The following is an 18,587-nucleotide window of genomic DNA, read 5'->3' as shown; positions in this document are numbered from 1 at the left end:
GTCGATTACAGATCATAAATCTATTTCTTTCCGTTATCATTTTAAATTTGGAATCCAACTCAGACACATCAATCTGAGAAACTGTGTATGAGGCAGATGCCCTAATATACAAATGACATACCAAACTGTCCTCTGCAAAGTCATTCCACTTGTGGCGTTTAATACTTTCCTCTTTAACAGCCTCTTTAAGTTTATCAAATATGTCATCATGCTCTTTTCCTTTTGGTTCTGTCATGAAGCGGGAAAATTCTTCTTGTAGCGTCTCCCAAGCAACCTAGAATTATTTAAAACAAAAAATTTATACTACATACTTTCATTTAATGTGTAACATGAAAAATAAACACATGTATTTGAGTCAAATGATGTGATAAATCAGCTTATCAGAAAATACATGTGAAACCACATTTTAAAAAGTCAGAAAGTATGAACTCTAGCTTGGTGATCTTACCCTGGTATATTGTGGGATAGATTTGAATTCCTGACATATAGTGCTAGACATACGCAGTGTTTAAAATTTTTAAAAATTAGTACTCAGTATTTAAAAATTGAGAGACTTCACATACAAATCTACATTTCTGGCCTTTCTGGAACTATCTGGCAACACTATACTCACATTCCCTTACACCACCACCTGCCAAAGCTGAATGGGAGCTGCCCCTTTAGACAGGGTGTGCACTCCAGCCAGCTACCGGGTTTATTCACTTACTTCATTCTCTACAACACCTGAATTGGCTTGTTTCTTCCACACTGTACAAAGTTTAACATTTTTTTTTTAAAGATTTTATTTATTTTTAGACAGAGGGGAAGGGAGGGAGAAAGAGAGGGGGAGAAACATCAGTGTGTGGTTGCCTCTTGCACGCCCCTACTAGGGATCTGGTCTGCAACCCAGGCGTGTGCCCTGACTGGGAATCGAACAGGCAACCCTTTGGTTTGCAGGCCGGCACTCAATCCACTGAGCCACACCAGCCAGGGCTAAAATTTCTTAATGACTTAGTCTTCTTCACATTTTTGTCTTTGTGCAAATATGTGAAGCAATGCATCAATGCTCTCGAACACAGCTGAGTATTATTCAGCCTCGTATTACAGCTAACTCCTGCTTACATGACTAGTGAAAGGAAGAGCAGTGTCCAAAGTAATTAAGAACTATACTTGAAATTAAAGTAGACCAGTTAATGGTATTTTATATTTAGCCTTCTTCATTTAAAACATGAAGAAATTATGGCATAAAGAAAGGTGCCTGTCCAAGAATACACAGTGAGTATTAAAATTGATGTTTCTAGACCTTCAGCAGGTCCACATCTTTGTACCACAACTAGGTGTGAAGGTGCAGAGCAGCAGGAGACAGAATCATTGCCATTTCTACGGCCACTTCTACTGCTTGAACCGTAGGATACAAAAATATCCTGTCCTGAGACAGGGCCCCAGAAATGTTAGGGTTGATTAGTAGTGGGGCGAGCCAGTGAAGTGGTAGCAGCGGCTCTAATTACTGTAGGGGTGAATGTGTGGAGAACTGACCAGGGGTCAGCAACATGCAGCTCAGACGGTATGACTATAAGAGTTCTCAGAAAGGGAGGCTTCGGGAAACTGAGGCCAAAGGATAAGAAGCTAGGACTGGAACAGGATAGGAAAGAAGTGAAACCCCTAATCAGAAACACTTTGTTTCTGAGGGAGGTATGGAAAACAAAATTATTTTTAACACTGATTCTAATTTCGTGGACAGCCTCACACAGAAGTGGTGGACACGCTGACTCTTAGAACAATCATTCTTCGGAGGAACACGCATGGCTGATCACTCTGGATGATGGTCATCATCATCATCATCATAATAGCAGCTGCATTTACTGAACAGTCACTACGGGCCAGGTATTGTCGACGTATTTCCCATACGTTAACTCCTTTCCTCCTTATAACATTCTATGAGGTAGGCAGCATTATCACCCTTATTTTATAGATAAAGAAACAGAAACTTAAGCAACCAGCCCAAGGATCATACAGCTACTAGGTGGCAGGGCCAAGATACGGGGGTAACAGAAATGCATTCTTCAAGGCACTTTCTTGTAAGTTTTAGTCTAACCTTCTGGCAAGACATAAGTTAAGTAAATGATTATTAAGTATAACTGAGCCTTGTAGAAAATCAATATATGAAATATTTAATCCATTAAACATGTCCTTATGGAATCTTTATCCACAGAAGTTAAAAATATTTCACATTCAAGCAAATTTTGGTGGTTTTGTTAAACGTTATCTTTGGAAGAAAAACAACACACTCACACCAACACTGTAACAATCAGTAAAGTTTTATAACAGTAGTAACTGGGAGCAGTATTAAACTTAATCCCAACACAAAGATGAGGAATCAAGAATAAATGGAGTATATAGACAAAAAGAAAGATAGTGGCTGCGATGGGAATAAAATCTAAACTTCACAGCTCCTACTCCCTTCAGATAATGCTTCTTACCCATTTAATTAAATTATATCCTAACCTCTACTGCTTTATTGGGAAGCTGTTTATCAGTCCACTGTTTGAGCTTGATATCCACTGTGGTGTTAAAAGTCCCTGAATTCATGGTCTGTGCAGCTGGAAGATAGATGTTTTCAATCACATGAGTTGACACTCTTTCCCACAAAGACTGCTGAAGGATCTCCTCCCTGAAATTTAAAAAATAAAAAGCTTCAAGAACACAAAATTTAAATATAATATCAAGTTCTTAAAAACAGCTTTATCGGAAGTATCATTAACTTACAACAAACTGCATATATTTAAAGTGTTGACATGTGCACACACCCATGACCAAGGTAATGAATTTATGCATCATCCCCAAAAGTTGTAGCCACTGGATCTGCTTTCTGCCACTACAGATTTAGTTCACATTTTCCAGAATTTTACATAAATGCAACCATACAGCACATACTCTTGTTTTGTCTTTTTTCACTCAGCATAATTATTTTGAGATTTACGTATGGTATGGATATTAATATTTCACTTCTTTTTATTGCTGTGTAGTATTCCATTCCATGAATCTGTTTATCTATTCACTTGCAGATGGTCATTTGGGATGTTTCTAGTTTTCGTCCGTTACAAATAAAGCTGCTACGCGCATTCACATACAAGTCTTTGTATGGACGTATTTCTTTTGTTCCTCTTGCGTAAACAGTCTACAAGAGGCATGGCCGATCATACTGTAATTATATACTTAACTTTTTCAGATACTGCCAAACTTTCCCAAAATGGCAGGACCATTTTACATTCCTACCAGCAGAGTATGAGAACTCTAGATCTACACCTTGTCAGCACTTGGTGTGGTTAGTTCTTTTAATGTTAGTCATTCTAATAGGTTTATAATGGTAACATATTGTGACTTTAATTTGCATTTCCCCAATGACTAATTGTGGGGAACCGTTCCAAGTGTGGGAAATGTGGCTCAGCCCCCACTCGGAAAAGCCAGTGGGGAGCGAGGTTGGCAGGCAGGACCCACGTCCATGGATAGGTTCTCCAGTGGGAAATCAGGCCTGCATTGTACCTAGACTGCTATGAGACTTGCTCTTGCTAAAACTCCCTCACCCTGAATTGAGGAAGCAAATGTTTACTGAGTATTTTTATCTTCCCAGAATCTGGGCTAGACCCTCCAGGTATGGGACATAGCCCTTTCAACCATTTCTCCTTTTACATTGCAAATATCCTCCTTTGATGTATTCAGTGACATCCTCTCCTGTGTCTGCAAAGATAACCACCAAGACAAACCTTTGTATAATAAAAGGGGACCTTCTCTGATGTTAAGGGCCTGAAAAACATATAAAGGCTGGTCAGCAAGGCTCTGGGCGCTCCCCCCTTGAGAGAATGGCCGTGCCATCCCTTTTCCCCCACAGGACCTCTGTAGTCCATGTATGTGTACTGGAATACTGAAACCTCAACAGCAGATCTTGCGGGCTGAGATGTGCATCAACTAATAATTCTAAGCACCTTTTCATTGGCTTGTTTGCTTGTTATTAATTTATACATTATATGTGCTGACTGTGAACTGGAGTCCAAGACTGAAAAGTTGGTATAATTTTAACAGTTTATCAACCACAGCACAGACATATTACAGGATATTGCTAGGTAATGTTCAACACTTCATGACTAAGATAACAATATAAAAGATGTGCAATTAAGTTGAAAATTCTGCCATAAAGGTTATCTTACAGGAATACAAATCTCTATAAGAAAAAGACAACTACTTCAATCAAGAAAAAAAGTTGAAATCTCAAGAAAATATTTATTTGGCATCTCCCAAACTAATTTCTACTGTAATATAATACTACAATGTACAAAACCATTCTGCTTATCAAATGGTCTTTAACTTCAACAAAATAAACTTAATACCTTACACCAAACATTGGATTCATATTATGATACTATTTCTTTTAAAAAAGTGTGTTTCTATAAATCCAGCCAGCTATCCTTCTAAATTACAAATAAAAAATATATCTATGATGATGGTCACATAATATTAATGATATATCAATTATCTCCTGCTTAATGTCAGTAATTGATTCCTGATGATCAGGTATATTGCATGAAAATGTTGAGAGGCTATTTCTCACTATAATACACCGTATGTCAAGCCTAATCCCCCCAATAACTTTCTTAAAGTATTATTAAAGTATAGTGGAATATATATAAGAACGTAACATTCTATGTTAGGACATAAAATGCTTATAACACTGCTTCCAGATCACCATATACAGATTAAAAAGCCCTGTGATTTAAATAATTAGAAGCATCTCAGGCATGTATTGTAAAATATCACATCAGGCATTATGCAGCAGAAAGATACTACCTAAGACATAGCATCAACTATGTCACAAAAATAAAACATTTTGGGTTCATTGCAGTTGAATTCAACGTGGCATGAACAGTTAAGATTAGGACATGGTATTTTGATCTATGCTTGTGTTAAGCTATAGAGCCTGGGAGAAAAATGATGAACATGTACAAAATCATCTGATCCAGCAGCACACAGAATAAATCTCTAGCAGCCAGAGGTCCTAGTTCTCTCCCTTGCAATCTCAACAGGCAATCTGGCAGTACAGGTTTCCTGTCCCTTCACGATTCTGCTGGACCACCTATGTGTTAAACAAAGGAGATTTATCTTCAAGGCTTGCTCTAGTGCTGGTATACTTTGATTTCAGACTTGACTTGTCCAATAAAAACCAACCATGCCATTTGATCGTATCAGAAATGTACAGAAGCACCATATTTTTCTCCCATAAATGGCATTACTAGTTATTATAGTTTACAAATCACCTTTTATGTACATTATCCTCATACAACCAAGTAAGGCAAGTAGTATTATATTCATTCTCTGTGGGAACACACACACACACAAGGTCTGTCCAGAAAAAGTCCAACCATTTCTAATATAATGAGAACAATTTGCATGACATCAATGTAACCTGGCAGCCAAGGAGAGTGGACTGGAATGCCCATGTGAGAACAATGATGACTTCACTGTACTAGTCAGTGGGGGTGGTGGATGTTATTGAGTGAGCATGTGTACTGTGTGGCTGTTGCATTCAAAATGAGTGAGTAGAGCAATGAATCTGCGTACAATTTTGCGTTAAACTTGAATGTTCATCCAGGGAAACTATTCAGATGAGTCAGAAGACTGCAGCTATGGGCAAGTGGTGATTGGCAGCTTCATCACGACAACACACCTGCTCATGCATCACATTTCATGCAGGATGTTTTGGTGAAACATCAAACCACCCAGGTGACCTAGTTGCCCTATTTGGTGCCCTGCAACTTCTGGCTTTTCCCAAAACTAAAATCATCTTTGAAAAGGAAGAGATTTCAGACTGTTGATGAGATTCAAGAAAATATGACAGGGCAGCTGGTGGCAATTGGGAGAACTGTGTGAGGTCCCAAGATGCCTACTTTGAAGAGGACTAAGGCGTCATTGTCCTGTGTACAATGTTTCTTGTACCTTTTATCTTCTCCAGTAAATGTTGCTTTTTCATAGTACATGACCGGATACTTTTCGGACAGACCCTGAACATGCACACACATCTCTCTCTTGCAACATCAAAAATGAACTGGTTTACAGAAAGCCAAAGAACTGGCTTACAACACAAACAAAAACAAAGATAAGTTGTGTTATATCTAATCAGTCAGTAAGTACAGATCAGAATCCTTTTCTTTTTTGATAAGGAGAGGAGATCAAGATCAATTGTGACTATCTGATGAGAGAAAAGGGTTCACTCTTGAGGAAGAAAGGGCACCAAGATGGGGAAACTAGAAATACCGAATTCAAACCTAAGTAATGGACACTACTACATAGGGTCGATTTTGATAATCTTCAACCGAGCAAACAGAAGAGGTACAGAAATTACTTGTAATGAATGGCAGGGAGAATAATTATGCTCTAAGAGTGATAAATTCTTTAAAATACTACAGACTTCATTAGAAAGATAAGACATGCACAAGGAATTTGTTAATTAACATATGACTGCAAAAATCTCAAGGCCATTTAGACCTAGTTTACTTGAGATACTCTGGCTACACTGCCCCACTCCAACACATCTGAGAGTGCCCAAATTTACATGACACATAAACCGAAGGTGATAGTTCGCCTTGAAAGATTTGCATGAGTGTTTTTCAAAAGGATACATTTACTTGCTATTAAAAAACAATTCATATAGGATTCAATTTGAAATGTGATTTGTACAAAACATATAAAAGGTAAAGAAAAGCCTAAGATGAAGCAAGATTTAAAAAAAGTATAAAGCTATCTTTCAGAATATCTCTTCTAAAAGATATTAAATATATAATTTACACTATATAAGTAGTTAATTTGACTAGAATAGTGATTACATTCTTTTATGTTCTTGCCTATGTTTTGGGGGATGAGCCAAGGCTCCAATAAATCACTGCTTTATCAATCTAAATTTGAGCATTTCATTATAATTGACATAGTAAAGTCTTTGAGAAAAGGTCAAATACTCACCAATGTTTTGGTGTAACCTGGCTCAGACTGATAACTTCATCGAGGATTTCATTTTTGGCTTTTTCAAATAGTTCATTCTAGGCAACAGAGATACAAGCAAGTAAGATTTTCGTGGGACAGTCAATGTGCTCTGCCAGGGTTTTCAGAGAGAACTAAAGAGAAGGCCTCTGACAAGCCAGCAGGATGAGCGCAGGTCTGAAGCACGCGTGACCAGCAAATAATGCTCTTCCATCCTAATCTCTTTTTTAAAAATCCCAATATCCAGACGAGGACACAAATGTCTACCTTATTCCCTTAATTCTGAAAGGTTTTCACATAACATTTGTTCAGATAAATTTTTCACACAAATGTTACATGAAAGTATCAATATACATTAATTTAGTGTATTAGTAAACTAATGCTGTAAACAACGGCATTTTAAAATCAAGAAAAACTAGAATTTAAATCCCACTAAAGTATATTCTTCCACAATAAATGTTGAAAAGGTAAAAAAAACTGATGTATAATTTTTAAAAGTTTACATTACATAAATATATTAATTCTCTAAGGCCTTTAAAAATATTCATCTCAGAAAATATTTTTCAATGCTTGTTTTGACATCCCGTGATCCCTAATTATGTTTTAATATTATGAAAAATAATTTAAATTGCTGTAGAAATGATAACTGCTCCTGGAAATGTATCCTCGCAGATCTAAATGAGTAATCACGGTCAAACCCAAAGCAGTTTAGCTCACCCGATTTCCCCCGCCACGTAACTCCTGTCGGAGCATGACACCAGATCAGACCAGCGGTTTTCAACCCTTTTCACCTCACCTCATGGCACACAAAAAATTAATTACCAAAATTCTGTGGCATGCCCAAAATGTATCTTTTGTCAATCTGACCAAAAAAATAGGTATAATTTGATTCATTCACACCTGATGGCTATTGTTGTGCTGGCTGTTGCCATTTTTTGATTTCACACTAATGGAAAAGAGGTCAGTGCCCCTGACTAAATTGTCAGGTATTACATGTTTTAAAAATTGTTGCAGCACACCAGTTGAAAATCTCGATTACATATACTCAAAATACATGAAGCGCACAAATATTACCCGGTCAAGTTCTCTCAGGCGAGGATAGTTATTCTTCCACTCAGTTTCAAGGTTAAAACGTGTTGCTGAGGAAGAAGGAAAGACGTTCAGGTTTGAGGACTGTCTTTCTTCCCAGATGCCGTGGCTAAAGGCTACCTTGCAAATCTCCTGCATTACCTGAATACAAGTGTGCACCTGTATCTCCTGAGTACTCTGGGCCCTCAACATCTCCGAATCTCATTACTGCACATTTTCCAAACTAATCTCCTTGACTCTAGTTTCTCCATTTTCGACCCACAAAACACACAACCGAAACAGTTTAGTACAGCGGCTAAGGGCATGGACTTAGGGTTCACACCACTAAGATTCAAATCCTGGGTCTGCGCTGTGTAACACTGGGTATGTTACTTGGACAAGGTACTCTGTGCCTCAACTTTCTCTTCTGTGAAATGGGAATAATAACAGTACTTACAAGGCCGCTCAGGGACTAAATGGAATAAATAGGGAGGATATCTAAATGGGAAAAGAAAGAAATGTACACTCTCACCAAATGAAACTATGGAAGCCATGGAGTAGGAAAGTACAGGACTCAGGAACGAGCTGAAGCACAGGCTGCTCTGATTCCTAATACATTTCCTCTTTCCTCCTTACAGGGGGACTCCGACTTCACTGTAGTTTACTAAGCATTTTCTCCCCTATATTACTGTAAACTTTATAATGTGTTTAAACTCCCACATGCTCCCAGCAGTATTTCCTGTGAAAGGAAACATCCTGTTCGTGTAGTGCCACAACTGAAGATTGTATTTTTTCTGCTTTCCACATACTATCTAATCGTAAGTGAGCTAAAACACAACTGTTAAGGAAAGGGAGTAAAGAACCTGATGGATGTCTAAAATTGCCAGCTAATGCGATATCTAAATGTGTTGCCTTATTTCAAAAACCCAACTTACCTTTAAAACTATCAGCCTGTTGTTCAACCGACTCTCGTACCATTTTCCAAAAGCAGTCCGATACAGCAAGGCTTAAATTTCTTGTAGTCACTTGGTGTGCCTTTAGCATGCTTGCCCTGTAAAAAGTAACAAGAGTTAAAGTATATGCCAAACGGCAAAAGGGCTATACTAAGTTTGAGAATGTGCTTATTATGGGAAGCTAATGAGAATAGCCATGTATACATTTTATATCAACATTGTGGAATACAAATTTTCTGCGATGAAGAAAATGTTCTATATCTGAACTCTACAATAGGGCAGGCACTAAAAGCCAGATGGGGTTATTGAGCCCTTGAAGTGTATGGCTAGTGTGAATGAGAACTGAAGTTTTAATTTTATTTGATGTTAATTAATTTAGATTTAAATAAACATGCAAGGGTAGTGATTACTGTACTGTGTTGGACAGCAGTTCTATATGCTTGCCAGCTCCTATTCCACTGGATAATACTTGAGATTATAAGAACTACCTTGATTTACTACACCAATATAGAGCATACTTTTCCACTTCAAGAGACTCTCTACATGTAAAGTTTTACTATAAATCAGTCATTCTTTAGCTCTTCCTTTTGCTTTTCTGTTAGTATCTTATTTATTTTCTGTTAATTTCTGTCAATATCTATTTAGGGATATCCCTTTGACATCCCCAGTCCCATTTCCACCTTCCCTAATACTGTAAGTGAAAAGGCTAAATGTATTTACAATGTAAGTGTATGTTTTTAAAAGTCACTTTATATAAAATCCACTTCAGAGGTGTCCACGCGGTCTTTCAGCACCCACACTGCCAGGGACGGTTTGCTACAGCAGCAGGCACTACGCCATGTGATTGATGATCTGCTCCCTACTCCGTTAGAGTAGCTAGAGGACTTGCTTAGTACACACAGATCACCATTTGGGAAGAATTCGGGAAAGTCAATGTCAAACTAACAATTATAAACTAACTTTTAAACTAGCCCCTCACTGTAACATCTTTAAATTTTTAGACAAGATACCTACTTTAGGAGTTTTGAATTCTGAAAAAATTCTTCTTCATATTCTCTTATCGCTTCTATGCTTTCAGAGCTGTTGCCTAGGGAAAGATGATGGTAAAGTTCTCGCTAAGAAAATTAATGTTTATTACTTGAAAACAACAAAAACTTCAATTATAGCAATCCATCTTTGCATACCTTTTCCTGTTACAACAGCAAAATAACCCAGAGCCTTCATTGGGAAGAGTTTTCCTTCAATTATCTGCTGAATCTATTTTTAAAAGTGAGAAGAATAAATGTGAGATGAAGGTTTACATAATTTTAAAGAGCATTATATACTATTTAGAAAGCAAATTTAATAATGCTATATATGTATATGTTTATTTAAATATGTAAATCTATACAAAAATATTAAAATGCATTTCAATTGCTATTTGAGTAAAAACTAAATACATTTAATTTTATTATATTAAAAATGTATTATTAAAACACAAGCGCCAAAATTAAAACCTGCAATGATGCGTAGTGCTTTGGAGTCAGGCCTTTGTTTGAATTTCTACTCGGCCACTTAACTAGCTCTATGGCGTGAATACACTACAACTTGTTCAAAGTGGATGTTAAGAAGTGATAATGATACTTAACACAGTGCCAGGAGTGCAGAAGATTCAGTAAATGGTAGTTGCTATTATCTCCCCATATTCTTCCTCAAATATCTAAAGTCTAACCAGGTTGAACTGTCTTTTTTTTTAACTTAAAAAAAAAAATTGAATCCATGGGTTCTCAACTCTTTTAGGGTGAAAAATATTTTTCTAAATGTAACGAAAACTACAGACTTTGCTCCCAGAAAAATGCACATTTGCACAGAGATCTACCATTCACACAATGTCAGAGTTCCTTCACCAGAAGCCCATTCAGTTGAAGACTTACTGATGTAAGAATCCTTCCTCTACTAAGGTCACATCCCTAAGCTAATGATGACTCTGATATAAAAAAGGACTGCTATATAAGCTTCAATTGCATTTCAAAAGAAGTACAGACTCACTATCTTAGAAAATAGGACAAAGAAATGAAAGGATTGAAGAGATGGGCAGAAAGCACAAAAATCTGCTTTTGCCTCACTTCTCCCCCTGTCCATACCAGTACCATTACTGCCCCAGCAGGCCTCACCCATAAAATAAGGCAAAGCAAAGGCCATAGAGTTAAAAGAGTTAACACAGCAGGCCTGAGACTGCTGTCCTTAGAGAGGCCTGCTTGTCCTAGCCTGGTATCTGGGAACTTAGCTAGTAAACAATTCCCTACATCAATATAAAACTTTCCTTAAATAACAGTAGCTCATTGTGCAAGCAGTGTGGTTTATGCTGAACATCTGCTTTCCTTTGGGCGTCTGGAATTTTGGTACTTGAGGGTGCCCACATAACCAGGCCCCAATAAAACCTTAGGTGCTGAGTCTTTAATGAGTAACCTGTTGCTGGCGGGACTAGGCATGTCCTCTGTGACTCTACTGGGAAAACATGAGTCTGGTTTCCTCTAGACATCATCTCTTGTGCCTTCTCCCTTTGCTTTGTCTTCTTTCATTGTAATAAATCTTAGGTGTTAAGTATGACTATGTGCTTTAGTCCTGCGAGTCCTTCTAGACAATCAGCCAATAACGTAGGAGTGATCTGTCTCGGAAGCCCAACAGAGAGGCACAGTCTCAAAAAGTCTCAGGTGGAAAGGAGACAAATTCTAAGCAGTAGCATGAGGGATGGGCGCTTACATCTATTCCATGAGGGATAAAGATATAACAATAATGAGAACACAACAGCCACCATGTATATAAACTTTTGTGCCAAGCATTATTTTGACCATTTTTAAAACAAATATTTAACTCATTAAACCTTCATAGCTTGTGAGCTCATACCATTCACATCTTCATTTCCAACAAATGAGAGCCTAAAGCACTAAGATGTTAAATAACTTATCCAACGTTACACAGCTAACAAAGAGTAGAGCTAGGATTTGAAACCAAGCAATCTGGCTACAGTTTCTGCCCTCTGAACCACAGCACCTTTACAATTACATAGAGAGCATGACCCAAGTCAAGACCTGAACCTTAATAACACTACCTTATACACGCTACCTTGAAATAAAGTCCTTTCCTTGCTACAAGAGGCAGAGAGGAAGAACATTGACCACTATGTACAGAAGTCAAAGTCACAGAATTGCAAAATGAAAATGATCCTAGAGATTACCTAGACCAGACATTTTCAACCTTTTCCATCTCATGGCATGCATAAGCTAATTACTAAAATTCTGCAACACACCAAAAAAATAGGTATCATTTTGATTCATTCACACCAAATGGCTATTGTTGTATTGGCTGTTATTTTTTATTTGACAATGTGAGTTAGAACAGGTCAGTGCCCCTGACTAGTCAAGTATTGCATGTTTTAAAAATTCTAGTGGCGCACCCGTGTGCCCGCAGCAGCACGCCAGTTGACAATCACTGGATGGATCGTGCACTAATTACTGAAAAGTAACAGGATTTGCCCAAGCACACACTCCTTTGGTGGTGGAGCACAGACAAGAATGCTGACACCTGGCATCTAATCTCATGCCTTCTCTAATGTAAAACGCTGCCACACAGTCTTTGATCAGTTAGGAAAGATGTTAATCTACAGAAAAAAAAAAGGCATAAAGTCCAAAAGGAATCTGTATTGTCACTAGTTTTAAACCAATTTATGAACAACAATTAGAGATTTTAAAAAGAGAAAAATGACAAATAAGGTTAATGACTGTATGTCAGCATACAAAATTATTTAAAGTAGAGTATGCAACATAAGCAGTTTAAGTATTTGTGAAGCAAATTAACTATAATTATGGAATTTTATTTATACCTCAAAATTGTACCTAAGTACTTCACTGTAACTTTCCAGTGCTTAGTTTTTACAGAGAATCAAGAGAAATCCATAAAGTATTCCATACGGATTTTTTTAGTGTACAAACAGCCCCTGCCCCAGCTGGAGCTTGCACAGAGCATCTGCGGCCTCACCCTGCTCGGACTGGCCACGTTCTTCTCTGCCAGGTCTACTTTGGTCAAAACGAAGATCGTCCTTTTCCCGTGAGGGTCCATCTGACTGACCAAGTCTGTAACAATGCTGCGCTCGGCATCCACAGATCCATCTGAAACCATTCAAACCAGGACTTGACAATCGCAAAGTGGATTTTACAAACGCCCACAAGCTACATCTTTGTGTCTACATTATAGACACAAAGGCAGTTTCTCTTAATACATCTTTGTTATGAAAAGATATACTAGCCAATAAAAAGTTCTATGATGCCTACGATGAAATTATTCAAAATACCCCCAACCTCAATTCTACTTACTGGTAAAATGAGTAAGGAAGAGCTGGCAAAACATATTCGTCTTGTATGTTTACGTAACCTGCATATTTACAGCAGAGTTTGGACTGCTAAAGGAAGCTTATCAGTGCAATTAAAATCCTCTGGTAAGATTTACCTTGAATGCACAGGATGATGGCATTAGGGTTCTGCATATAAGCTTTGCTGATACTGAAAATAGTTTCCTTTGTGTCGGGAGCCATGCCTGACGTCACAGTCTTAAAGAAAAGGATTTCAGTGTCACTACAAACACTTTCCACAACAGGAATAAGACAGAACCTAAGTTCTATACATACTTACACTAATCACGCCTGGTAAGTCGACAAGCACCATCCTCTGCAGTCCAGGGCCTTTCACGTTCAGAGATATGGTCTACTCAGGGGGAGAAAAAGGAAAAGAAAAACTAATTTGGAGGAAGCCTGTTAAGAATTCTCTGGTGATATATATTCTGAAAATTCTGTACCTCATCCATTCAGATATGGTGCTCAGAAAAATATGTTATTTGTTTTGGATCCTAAACGTAACTACATTTTGGGAAAGTCAGTAAATCTCTCTAGGTTTCCATGTCTTTTCGTGTAAAGGAGGAGACCTGACCAGAGCAGCGGCTCTCTAGCTGCAGGGCTGACCAGAGTCCCCGGGGAGCTGTCAGAGCACACTGGTGCGCCCCAGATTCAATTTATCATCTGGTCTGTCCTGCGTGAAGCCTTAGAATGTGGGTTCCTAAAATGTTCCCAGGTGTTGCTGCTAGATAATTACCCACAAGTGATACATTATTTGGAATATTAAAAAAAATATGTTATCTCGGAAGAGCAGCAATCTAAATGTCAATGCCAAACCATGACTTATTTCAAATCATAACCGTTAGATTTCCACAAAGCACTGTTGAAATGAATTGCAACACTTACCTCAGGGCTAACAGTACAGCCTTCTTTCACATTTTTCCTCATTCGAAGTTCTATTTCATGTCTTAATGCTGCAAGCTGTAAGTAGAAAAACAACAAAGTCCTGAGAAAATCTTCAGTTAAATAATAACTCCATTCAGTTGTCTTGTATAAGCTCATGCAGGCTATCAACTTGCACATATAAACCTCACACAAATGTTACTTACATCTTCCTCTTTGGTAAGATCAAACTCTCGAGAACTATCTTTAAACAGGGCTACGTGGTGAGGGCCCTCACTCAGAGTCACCTGAAATGAAGAGAAACTGAGATGCAGTGATGCAGTTACGATCTGTATTAACCCCCACAGCGCTGACCCGGTCTAGACAGGGCCACTGCGTTGCACACATCCAGGCACCCCTTCATTCTACACACGTCGGGAGCATCCCCGGGGGCTGTCAACAGGGCAGCTCGGGGACCACAGAACTCTCTACCTGTGTTGTCCACACATCTGTCACACGTATTGTGATTGCCCAACTAGGGTGCTGACTACTTTATATCTTTCATGACCTACAATGCTGCTGCCCTTCTTGTGTCACATTCAGTGTTGTATACAGTACCGAACACAAAACCATCAATTGAAAATCTTGCATTTAACTTCACATGTAAATTCAGGTAAAGGACAATTCACCTATTTAACATCTGTTACTGAGAGCTAACTGTGCCACGTGTTGTAGGTGGGGGACACATGAAGAAGTGACTGTCCCTGGTTTAGATTTTTTATATATATGTAAATATATATGAATATATATGAATATATATATGTGTGTATGTATATATTCATGCTTGGACAGATAGATACAGAGATATCAGGACAGTGCAGCAAAACCCAGGGTGCCAAAGAAGAGAGTGGTACTCACTACAGGAGAGCTGAGGCGGCCTTCCCCCAAGGAGCATCGTTTGAGGGAAAAACTCTCTAACAACTTACAGATTAACAGGCAGTAGTTTCAATTTCTTAACTTCACATTCCTTGATTTTTTAAATGTAACTTTTCAAGCTTCACTATAACAATCCGATTTTAAAACACAATTCCTTCTACTAAGATTAGGTAAACAGGTTAGATGACAAACCAAAACCAGCTGTTTGAAGGCATCAGAGAGCAATCTAGCCTGAGTCCAAGACCCCAAAGGATTTGGGGGGCATATTCCTGCTGCCATTTTCCCTCAGGGCATTTGCTGATTTGTGGCACAGAGCGGCCGGAGAGAAAAGTTTAAGACTTACAGCAGTTATGCTGGGTTGAGAAGCCAGGGTTATCAAGCAGCCATGACTTAAGGTGCCAAAGTCCCAGAGAACCCAGACAAAAATGCACAGCAGAAATGAATCTCCAAATTCCAAGCCCCACAGTCTGTACACAATTTCCCTTTAAGGTATTTGCACATTAAGAAATGCAGTGGAAAGAAGCTGCTAGCGAGGCTAACATGCTAAGTCAGGCTCAGTCCTCAGGGGAGACAGACATGCAGAGTTCAGAGTCTACCAAGGAAGAGAATTCCTGAGAAATACTAGAGGAGTGAGGGCAAACTGGAAAGAAACCAGCCTTGTGGGTTTCAAGGCTTTCTGTCCATGCTGCATGAAGAAAGTGAGCTCTTCCTAAAATGTAACATCACCGTAGCCACTACAATTAGGGTGCTGATCACGATGTACGGGGTTGGTTTACAATGTTACCGTCTACAGAGCATGATATGAGGTACAGTCAGTTCATTTTTTTCTTTCTACATTAAAAGCATCCCAAATACCCATCAATATAAAATGGATCTGTAAAGTGTGGTACATTCAAACACCACCATACAACAGCAATTTTTAACCTTTTTCGTCTCATGGCACACATAAGCTAATTACTAAAATTCTGTGCCATACCAAAAATGATATATTTTTTGCCAATCTGAAAAAAATAGGTGTAATTTTGGTTCATTTGCACCAGATGGCTATTGTTGTGTTGGCTGCTGTCATTTTTCTATTTGACAATCTGAGGGAAAAGAGGTCAGGGCCCCTGACTAGTCAGGTGTTGCATGTTTGCAAATTCTTGTGGCGCACCAGTTGAAAACCTTTCCCACTGAACAATGAAAAAGAAACTAGCTCAACACAACATGGCTGAAATCACAGTCAGACCCCAAATGGCACTCTGTATGAATCACACCGGATGCTGGTTGCAGTTATAAACAGGCTCTATTTCTAAAAGATTTTAACATCAGTCTCATTGCCTCCCTTTCTGCCACTACTAGGGCATTCATTCTTGGTGATACCAATTTTCCAGTTCCTCAGTTACTCTATAATACACCCAGCAGCTGAACTAAAAGAAAAATAAAACACAACCACACAGTTTGCTCTTAAGTTTGTGTCCACAGACCTTAATGGGGCTTTAGTAACCCTCAGCAATCCCAATATTTCTCGACTTCCCTCCTCAACTCGCCGCTTGCCTGGACTGGACTTCACACTTTCCTCTTACTCAATTTTCAATATTCTCCCCGCTCTTTACTTCACAGCTGATAATCTAGGTTCTGAGGTCACTGATGAAGTGGAAGCAATCGGAAGGCAACTTCTGCATTTCTACTCACTTGCCTCTACTGTAAACTCAATAATCAGTTCTCAGTCTTCATTTCCCCTGATTATCACGGCACTGACCTTGCCCATCACTCCCTTCTCCTGAATATTTCCACCTCCTGACCTCCACGACACCAACTGCACCACTCTGGTTTCCCTCCTGCCACACTGGTTCTTCCTTGCAGGCTTCTTCATTGTTTCCATCTCCCTCAATATCTTAACGTTAGGGTGCCCGGGACACAATCCTTTGTTCTGTCTTCTCCATCTCTACTCACTCCCACGGTGATCCTATCCAGTGAGATCATGGCTTTACATACTACCTTTAGACATTTGATCATGACTCCTAAATTTAAGTTTCTAGCTCAAACTGCTCTCCAAACTTGTATATCCAACTGCTGATTTGTTAACACCCCTTAGCAAGCCCAAAATTCCTGATCTTCCTCCCCAAGCAAACTCACTCTAATCCAGACTTCCCCCTGCCAATGACATGCTTTAATTTATTTGGGCCAAAACCCTCAAGCTATCCTGACAGCTAATCTCCTCTCTTTCCATGATCAAATATGTCAAAAAGTCATGTTGATTTTACTTTCATAATAGATTCAACCATTTTCTATCACCTTCACTGCTACTTCTCCAGTCCAAGTATCACCTGGATGCTCCAACAGCTTCCTACCTGGTCTTCCTGGTTCTACCTCTCTTGCCTATGTCTCTTTTCTTTTCTTTCTTTCTTTCTTTTCTTTTATTTTTTTATAGAGAGAGAGAGGGGAAGGGAGGGAAAAAGAGAGGGAGAGAATCATCAATGTGAGAGAGAAACATCAATCAGTTGCCTCTCATATGCACCCTGTCTAGGGACCAAACCTGCAACCTAGGCATGTGCCCCGACCAGGAAACGAACTGGCAACCTTTCACTTTGTGGGACGACCCCCAACCAACTGAGTCACACTGGTCAGGGCCTATGTCTATTTTCAACACAGCAGTCATAGTGGTCCTTTTAAAAAGTAATGTTGTTACTGCTCAAAACCTGTATTGGCTCTCATTTTACTCAAAATAAAAACCAAAGTTTGCACAATGACTTACAAGCCTCTAATAATCTGCTCCCTTGTCCCCCATTAATCCTCTGATCACCTAGCTCCTCTTCACTGTTCTCACCACTGGCCTTGAACATAATCGTCACCTTAATAAGAGGCTTTGCACTAACTGTATGAAAACACTCTTCAACTATATGGCCACCCAAATCCCTCCCTCACTTCCGGCAAGTCATAGTTCAACTGTCACTTCTCAGTGCAGGCGACCAACACCCCCATTCCCACTGCCCACCATCATTCCCACTGCCTGGCTCCACTTTTTTCTTTTTTGCACACTTACCACCTTCTAACATACCATGTGACTTAGTCACTTACCATGTCTCTTACTTATCTGTCTCTCTCTACTAGAACTCATCCTCTGTCATGGCAAAGGTCTTTGCTTTGTTTACCAGCACATCGCCTAGAACAGTGCTGGCACACGTTAAGCACCCAGTAAATACCCTGTGAATGGCAGACTCTGTAGCCATGGGTTTCCTTCCTGTAACCATGGATGAGTTGTTAGTGCTTCTATACATGGACAACTTGTACACGGAGTTCCAGCCTCTTTTACCTCAATGACTTTGCTCCCTCTTTGTTCCCTCTCTCTTGCATCATTTTTTTTCCCAGCTAGAGCATTTTAAGATATTTACATA

General features: G+C 39.0%; 1 protein-coding gene across 4 annotated transcripts in view; it reads right to left on the bottom strand.

Moving 5' to 3' along the window:
• Positions 1-18,587, bottom strand: part of OPA1 (OPA1 mitochondrial dynamin like GTPase) — a 92,033-nt gene that overhangs the window by 35,601 nt on the left and 37,845 nt on the right. For all 4 annotated transcript variants that reach the window (XM_024556336.4, XM_024556338.4, XM_024556337.4 and 1 more), the window contains 12 exons: positions 14,502-14,582; positions 14,299-14,373; positions 13,694-13,765; positions 13,512-13,611; positions 13,044-13,174; positions 10,211-10,283; positions 10,041-10,113; positions 9,009-9,124; positions 8,080-8,144; positions 6,988-7,064; positions 2,485-2,650; positions 122-274 (listed from right to left, as the gene is read on the bottom strand). In XM_024556336.4, the coding sequence (XP_024412104.1) occupies positions 122-274; positions 2,485-2,650; positions 6,988-7,064; positions 8,080-8,144; positions 9,009-9,124; positions 10,041-10,113; positions 10,211-10,283; positions 13,044-13,174; positions 13,512-13,611; positions 13,694-13,765; positions 14,299-14,373; positions 14,502-14,582 (1,182 nt within the window). The remainder of the gene's footprint in view (positions 1-121; positions 275-2,484; positions 2,651-6,987; positions 7,065-8,079; positions 8,145-9,008; positions 9,125-10,040; positions 10,114-10,210; positions 10,284-13,043; positions 13,175-13,511; positions 13,612-13,693; positions 13,766-14,298; positions 14,374-14,501; positions 14,583-18,587) is intronic.

Source organism: Desmodus rotundus, chromosome 2 (assembly GCF_022682495.2).
Source record: "Desmodus rotundus isolate HL8 chromosome 2, HLdesRot8A.1, whole genome shotgun sequence".
NCBI lineage: Eukaryota > Metazoa > Chordata > Mammalia > Chiroptera > Phyllostomidae > Desmodus > Desmodus rotundus.
This window is presented reverse-complemented; position numbering and strand designations above follow the sequence as displayed.